Here is an 8,126-nt window from a genome sequence, read left to right on the forward strand (position 1 = left end):
ATTCTTTTACCGGAGTTGGTGGTACAGCTTCTCTTCGAAGGTTCCAATCCAATCATTTTCAATGTTACTTTCCTTGTTGTGGTAGGTTGCATTTTCTACAATGGGTATACAAGATGGTGTTGGGTTGATTTAATAGCAAGTCCAAATAATTAACATGAGTTTTACCATATTAATGATTTCCCATGCCACAATCGCCAATATAATGCCACGTTTTATTCCAGGCCAGCACATCGGATTTATTAAAACAATTAATTCTCTTATTATTTTCATACAAAAACAAAAAATGAAAAAGAAGAATTGAAGGAGCGGCCGAATACTGTAGACCACGCTTCATGAAGCGGAGGTCACTAGTTCGAATCTCCCTTTCCACTCTTATATGGACATATAAAAAAAAAAAAAAATGCAGCAACCGAAGAAGCGAAAAAAAAAAAAAAGAAATAAGAAAAAAAAATCACTTGTTTTGATTCATTCCATTCCAACTCGACTGGGGATTGGGTTAATTGAACCCATTTTATAAAGCCTGATTTTCACGTGAATTTATATATGTAGTCAGTATTTTTTTTTTTTGGCTTTGGTGGAATGAGAGATCTTAACCGTTGGATAAGGAGCAAATGACACGTAAGCGTCCAATATTTTATCAGTACAAATCTCAAGACAAACGGCCCAGGACTGTTTAGTGCATTTTCTGAAAAGCAAAGCATCTACACCCGTCTCTGACATCTCATTTCATCTCCCCATGTGATTATGCATTTCCATCATCCCGTTTGAATGGGACATGGGTCTTGAGAATCATAGTTTTATTTCAGAAATAAAATTATCTTTTTATATTTTTAGAGATAAATTTACTTTTCAAATAACACTAATTGGATTCCTTCCCGTTGATTTGAATCGGGGAGGATCTAAATGCGTTCGAATGGCACTCAAGCCATTTGAACAGGACCTCACTTAATGTATTTCATGCTATGCATGCTCCTTATTTGTTGTCATGTTTGAACTCCAATCGCAAGGTGTTCGAACACGGTTTCCCCATTAATTGTGGACAACATCACCCAATGTGCAATAAAATAGGCATAACTTTTGCTATGAGTCTTAAAATTAGGCGTATGACTCATTCAATCTAAAAAACTATTTTTGAAACGCACGTCGTAGCCACCCATAGATGCTCGATGAGTGCCATTTCCAGTGTTTTCTTGCCTTTATTGAAAAACCTATCTTTAACTTTAGCACATTAATTACTCCATTAATCAATTGCCTAAGTATTCCCATTTAGGTACTATTTCACTGAATTTTATCATCATTATACTTGGTTTTATATTTTTAATTTATGTTTTTTAAGTAAGGTGTTACAAAAACAATACAGGAATAGCACCTCCTCCACCTGGTCAGTGCCACCCCCAACTCCGCTAAGGGTGGTCGGACCACCTGGTGTGGTGGTTGCGACCACCAAATTTGGTGGTTACAACCATCGAATGGCACGCTCGGTGTAGCCGGGACCACCACCGATGAGTGTTGCCGAGAATACGTATTATTGGGCTTTTGAAAAAAAAATTACTATTATTTAGTTCAAATAAATAAGGGTGCGTTTGAGATTGCGATTTTGTAGACGATAAGTGCGATTTTAAACTAAATTGCAGAACATAAAATCGTTAATGAATTGCGTTTTTAAAAATTGCAATTTGAAAATGTAGAAAATTTGCTTTTTCAAATCGCAGGTAAGATGATGCTTTTTTGAAAAAGCAGAATTTTAAAGGCTAATTTGCGATTTTAAAGATTAAACTGCGATTTTGCCAAACGCTTAACTGTGTTTTTAAAAATTATTTTTTTTAAATCGCATATTTTAAAACCATTATTTTAAATTGTACTTTTTAAAATCGTAAACCCAATCAAACGATAACTATTACTTAGAAACTGATATTTTCAATAATGAAAATTTAACAAAACAATGAAATAAGTATTTTTATTTTTTATTTTTTTAAAAAAAAGCTATTTTATTCATAAGCCTATTCTTGGGTACCAAACGTAAACGTGTCCCTAATTTCCACCAATATTTTTATCACCAAGAAATCAGTCTTGGAGCATTAAATTAAATGTTCATTAAATTATTGACCAATCACCATCCCTAGGTTGGGTTGTTGAGCATATGAATGAGCATACACAGAACTCTTTAATTGATTAGGACTTGATTTTCAAACCCCTACCCAACCCATTCCCTTTCCTGTGTCAACAATATTTCTCAACCACTTAATCTCGCACGTGCATGTTCTAACCATGAGTATTTAATTGAGTATATATATATATATATATATATATATATATATATATGAACCATGCATCAAACCTGCCATTCCCTACTCTCACACTCTCACATGCCCTGCCATTAATTATCTTATTATTATTATTATTATTATTAATATGCTCTTTATTTCACACTGGTCACTCATGTGCAACTACATGCTTACCAGCTTGTCTTATTTCCTGAAATTCATAACAATAGCTTTTCTCTTGAACAGCAAATGATTACGAAGTAGGCCGGCTTCATTGAGTTTGAGTCAATTCATACACACAATCTCGACAGCCTTAATTACTTCTGACACAAGCTCACACAGGGGGAAGACATAGGGGAGGGATGGGCCTGATCCTTCCTTTGGCTGCTACTGCTTTATTAAAGTGGGTCGTCATGTATGTCAAATTTGAGAGTACTGTAGTGATATGCTATAATTTTAAGTGTTTTACATTGGTTAATTGGTTACTTCTAATCTTATTCATGTCTACGTAAACTTTTAAACACCCTTCATTTGCCAGTCGGCTAATTACTGTTATTTAAAAATTTTCTTCTTTCTCAGTAGTTTCGTATTTTTTTTTTTTTCTTTGTTGTTTTCTCTATTTATGCCCTCAATTTTTTCCTTTTCTTTATTTATTTGTTTTGCAAACAAAAAATGTAAAATTTATAAAACTACATATTACATAAGACTAAAAACATCTAGGAGACTTGGTGTTGGATAAATCTTCTTCTTCTTCTTCATATTGCGTTATTTTGACCGGGTTATAAATAGAGTTAACTACTTTAATTATTAGTCCACAAATGTTAAGCCTCAATACAAGCCATGCCTACATTGACAGATAATACAATATTTACTAAATTATTAGCCTGCTTAGGTGATTTATTGTTTTTGTGTAGACATGTAATTAAGTGAAAGCATATATCATGCCTTGTTCTTGATTATTTATTTTTATTTTATTTCAAGCACATGGTGTGGATAGGTGATGCAATGGTTTTTTTCCTCTTCTTCTTCTGGTTACTTGTTCTTTTTTTTTTTTTTGGCAAAACAAATTAGAGAATAGGCTACTTGTCCAGTTGTTAATTTGTTATAGAAAAAAAAATTCTAACATCTAAGTAAATATATATATTTTTATTTAACTTGTGCACAAATTTTTGTCAACTTACCCAAAGAATAAATTAATAAATCAACTACACAAGATATAATAATTTACTAAAAATATAATATTATTTTGTTAATTAAATCCCAAGGAAAATTCTAACTCCATGAAAAAAAGATCAGCTGATCAAGATCCATCAATTCTCAAGCTTTATTGCACCACCGGATCTCTATAAAAAAGAAATACCCATGATTGGTATCTTTTATTGGCTTTGACAATTAAAATTCAATACAACATTATTTTCTTTGGAGCGAATATGAAGTACTTAATTCAAATCATAAAAAAGATTAATATTTTCTTATGGATTAAAAAAAAAAGATTACCTGTTAATTGTTTTCTATCTTATCTAGAAATAGTACGGGCCAGAAAGACACGATTCAATCATTTGGCAATAAACTAAAGAGATTACCAAATGAACTGGGGGAAACAAGAGAATTTATATTTGAAGTTTGTGCTGTCAAGGAGACACATCATCACTATCTCCTAGTAAATGCCTGGATGGAATTCCGGACAGCTGCATGCATAATTGCATATGCATGCAGAAGAGGAAGATGACCCAAATCAACGATTAATTTAAATAATATATTCTAGTCAATATTGTACGTAGAGCTAGCTATTTATTTATTCTCGCAGAAAAGAGATCTTATCAAGTTTTGAAAAATCTCAGTTATGGTGGAGGCTAGCCTAGCTGATCAACCTGTGTGTATGCTAACGTACACTCAGATTAGGGATTTTCTAGTGTTCTCGATCAAAGCAATTTTTTTGATCAAATTTATCCCATTTATATATATTTATTTATTTATGTATATATATAGCATGAGATATATGAACAAAAACAGCCGGCCGGTTACGTACCTAGCTTAATGACCATGTACGCCAATTAAAAGCCTTTTTCAATCGAAACAAACAGAGCTGCCTAATATGTTCTTCGATCCTTTTGTATGGTAATTGATAGAATGCAATGGAATTAAGCTTAATTAATGCAAACTAATATTTAGTAAATGAAGCATTAATTTCAACACCTTCATTTGCCTAATTATTTTCTGGAAATTAATGAGAGAATATATTGAATAATTGCTTTAATTTAGCTAGATCTCCATAAGTTATAAGTATATAAGCACCGATCGAATTAATTGAATAATATAATTAAGTTTGAAGGGACAAGAAGTAGTAATTCGATCGTATATATATAATATAAGATCGATCGATGGAGGGTGCAGTGGATGAGGACAATTCAAGAGATTCGTCCAAGTGATGGTCGAATTATCCGGATAAATTCGTACAATATATTGAAATTGGTTGCTAACATTCGATTGCTTAATTAATTTATTTTTGAGTTTCTTCCAGAATATGCGTACTCTATATATACCATAATATGGTTCCCAATAGAAACAAAAACCGCTTTTTGTGGGATTTGGCATGTGATTGGCCATGTGACCCTATTATTTAAAACTCACACGTGCCAAATGGTCCCCCTTCTTTCTTTTTCTTTTTTCTTTTTTTTTTTTTTTTTAAAAAGAAAAAAAAAAATCAAGAGCTCTGGGTTTGGAAATCTCAAAATTTTGGGTTAATTAAAACAAAAATGAATTTTAGAAATTAAAGTGATAACATATGTCTTTAGGCTTTCTGGGGATATAAGATTAGTTCTTTCGTCTATTAATAATAATATTAATAAAAAATAAATGGGTGGCGATGGTGATGGGAAAAATCCCTTCCGCAAGTGTAAATAGGGTTCTTGATGATCCTCCCCCACCTTGCAATAGAACTTAATTAGAATATTTCCAAAATAAAAATCCTCGTCCGAATGAGCCATAAATCCTTGTCCGAACAAGTTTAGGGTAAACTTAGAGAACATGAACCTATTGAATCACGTTTGAACTAGGAAGAGATTTATTTCTCCATAAACTACCACCACTCGAGAAGAGAATTTTCTCCATTGTTACCCCTTCGTTCTTTTTTTTATTTATTTTTTAAGCGATATTCATGTGGCAAAGATGCACATATGACAACGTTTGATTGGTTTTACATGGATTTTCATACAAGTAACAAATACGGTAAATGGTTGGAAGGACTAATCTTTTAAAGTTAGAAAGCTTAGGAACCCAATTTTATCACTTTATAAAACCAATAGAGTGTCTTGATAAACAATGAAAATGACAACGGCCATTTTTTAATTTCATCCTAAATTTGTTTCTTAATACTATTCTCACCATCGACAATAGTCACAATACTGTAATACAACCAAAAAAATCGTACGGACGCTTCTTTCCCAAGAACAAGAAGCATGTACAGTACATGCATCTTGTCAAAATTGGATTAGGATAAAATAATATACTGAGATCAACTATAAATGTAGCATCCAGTTAAAAAAAAAAAAAAAAAACTAAAAAAAAAATAGAGAAATTAAAATTAATGCGTATGAAGTACTCCATGTAAAATTAGAACATTATATATATATGAGAAAACATGGAATGATAAGTTAAGACCTCGAAGTTGTGATGAAAAGAGACTTAAGAGAAGAAAAAAAATGAAATATGAATAAAGGAAGAAGAAACCTAGTCGAAATAAGCATTTCTTAGAAATGTGATTACAAGAGCTTCAAAAATAGCAGAAAAAAAAAAATGTTATCTACCAAGTAATATATCTGATCTTTTACTAGACCTCGAGTGCTAACTTCCAAAACAAAGACGTTATCCTTGGATTTTATTACTGTATTCTGACTCTTCTTCGATCTTTATTTTCTTATTTTAACCATAGCTTTCATGAGCTCGAGTTCCTGTCTCTCTGAGAGGAGAGAATGGCATCAATTGCTTCCTTTACTTGAGAAATATCAGGAGCTTTCCCACCTTGAGCAGGCCAAAATTCATCTGTTGCCAACACCTAAAAACCAACAAAAGATGTCATATGTTTTTGTTTGTTTACACGTCCATAGATTTGGGAGGAAAAAAAAGAAAAAAGAAAAATCTGAGAAGAACGACATATAACTAAAAAGATGCTTGAACGACTCACACCTTTACTTGCAGTTGAAGAAACTTGACATAACTAATGGCTTTGTCTAACATCGTAACCAGATCAGCCTGCTCAAGGCAACATTAAAATAATTAGAGAGAAAACAATTGAACAGAAATACAATATTACAAGGTAATGAATGATAAGTTTCTGGTTTGAGGTATAGAGAAGCAAGAATGCAGAAAATTAATGGTAGTAGTGGTAATTAATTAACAAGCTCACCTTGGAACCATTAGGTACAAGTTCCTGCAGTGTCTTAAGCCGCTCGCTAATCCGCTCTCTCCGATTCTGAAAGACAAACATTCTTTCACCACTGAGATAATTTGTTTATTGCTTTTGCTTAATTTTCACTCAAAACTTGTTTATCAATATCAGGTACAACTTGGGAGATTAATGAGGCAAACCTTGGCTGCAATACTTTGCGGGTCCTTTGGCGAACTGACTGACTTTGGCTTGGGCTTCTTATTTGCAGTGGTAAATTGCTTCTTTAGAGCTGGCATGCTCTCTCCCTTTAACAAAGATTTTACCAGAATTAAGACCAAATATCATTGTAGTGGTTCATATCTTCAACTACATGTACTTTCAAGTACGGCGAATATGCACTTGAAAGTACTGGAAAAATATGGAACATGTATGGTTGCCACCAACATCAATATATATTCTAAGATATTTTGAAATGCAGGCCTGGCAAAAATTGATTGTGTTTGTAGTGCAAGGCAAAATTGAAGAAAATTACCATATGGGCACGCTTATTGAAGAATGTTTGATGTGTTCCAGAATCCTGGATGCTGTCAGCAACCACAGTTGCTTCAGAGTATAACCATCCATATGTACCATGATCTCCCTGTTGGCTGTCTTTTGTTGTGGTATTGGTAATGGAGCTGTAATTGCTGGCTGTCTGAAAACAACTGAGCTCCTCCAAGAGCCGTGGATTACCCTCCCACATTGAGTACGACTCAGCAGCTTTATGATTATTGATTTTGGAGAAACTATTCTGAGAAGCCTGTTGTTCACTTTGCTCAAAGCTAAGTAAAGATTCACAAGTATGCATGATATTAGCGTACCCGCTTTTGAAGTCTATTGAGGAATATTGAGCGCTAGCTTGTTCAGGCTGATGATAATTTGCGGTAGTCCTAAGCAAGCTTGGACCGAAAACCCCACCTTCTAAGCAGGTTTCTTCTCCAAGGATTGCCTTGTTAAATTCATCAACGTCGACAGAATAATGTCCTGGCGAGGAAATTAGTTCCATGGAGAGAGTATAATAATTGGAGCTATAGCTAGCTAGCTAGTTAGTTCTAGCAGATCATGACTGAGTAAGAGCTTTAGGGAGGGCCTATTTGTAGAGACTTAAACGAATACGTATTATATTAATGGTGATAGAATTTAATGGTCATGGCCGGGAACACAGGAAATCATGAAGTCTATATATAAAATTTATGTACATGTTATGAAGTTGAATGTGATCGTCGATCATATATTATTAGTTAATTGTGTTGGGATTGTTAGCTGGCAGAAGTGAATATAGAAGAGAGGAGAGTGAGGTTGCTAAAAGGTCGCCGGATCTTTCTCCACCCCACGTCGTGTCTGAGATTCCAATCTTGCTAGGCTCACTTTCAGGAACCTGGACCAATTTGGAGGGACCTTCCTCCGTTGTTTCCTCTTTGCTACGGCACGTGGAC

The 8,126-nt window shown here is 33.7% G+C and overlaps 1 protein-coding gene across 2 annotated transcripts; it reads right to left on the bottom strand.

Moving 5' to 3' along the window:
• Positions 1-5,918: 5,918 nt before the first annotated feature.
• Positions 5,919-7,829, bottom strand: LOC133861578 (putative transcription factor bHLH086). Of its 2 annotated transcripts, XM_062297371.1 has the most exons (6): positions 7,512-7,627; positions 7,184-7,410; positions 6,852-6,956; positions 6,670-6,735; positions 6,450-6,515; positions 5,919-6,318 (listed from the first exon to the last, which is right to left on the bottom strand). In XM_062297371.1, the coding sequence occupies exons 2-6, from the start codon at positions 7,391-7,393 to the stop codon at positions 6,199-6,201; spliced, it is 567 nt and encodes a 188-aa protein (XP_062153355.1). In that variant the 5' UTR covers positions 7,394-7,410; positions 7,512-7,627; the 3' UTR covers positions 5,919-6,198. The 2 variants fall into 2 exon arrangements, with proteins under 2 accessions (XP_062153355.1, XP_062153354.1); XM_062297370.1 differs by having other exon boundaries at positions 7,184-7,829.
• Positions 7,830-8,126: the final 297 nt, after the last annotated feature.

Source organism: Alnus glutinosa, chromosome 2 (assembly GCF_958979055.1).
Source record: "Alnus glutinosa chromosome 2, dhAlnGlut1.1, whole genome shotgun sequence".
Lineage (NCBI taxonomy): Eukaryota > Viridiplantae > Streptophyta > Magnoliopsida > Fagales > Betulaceae > Alnus > Alnus glutinosa.

What these genes read in the sequence shown, in the direction of transcription:
- LOC133861578 (XM_062297370.1), bottom strand. Translation starts at nt 7,696, where the DNA reads ATGGAACTAATTTCCTCGCCAGGACATTATTCTGTCGACGTTGATGAA. An exon ending in TCAATAAGCGTGCCCATATG is followed by an intron (nt 6,957 to 7,183) that starts GTAATTTTCTTC and finishes TCTTTGTTAAAG; the next exon opens with GGAGAGAGCATGCCAGCTCT. An exon ending in TTGTACCTAATGGTTCCAAG is followed by an intron (nt 6,516 to 6,669) that starts GTGAGCTTGTTA and finishes TGCCTTGAGCAG; the next exon opens with GCTGATCTGGTTACGATGTT.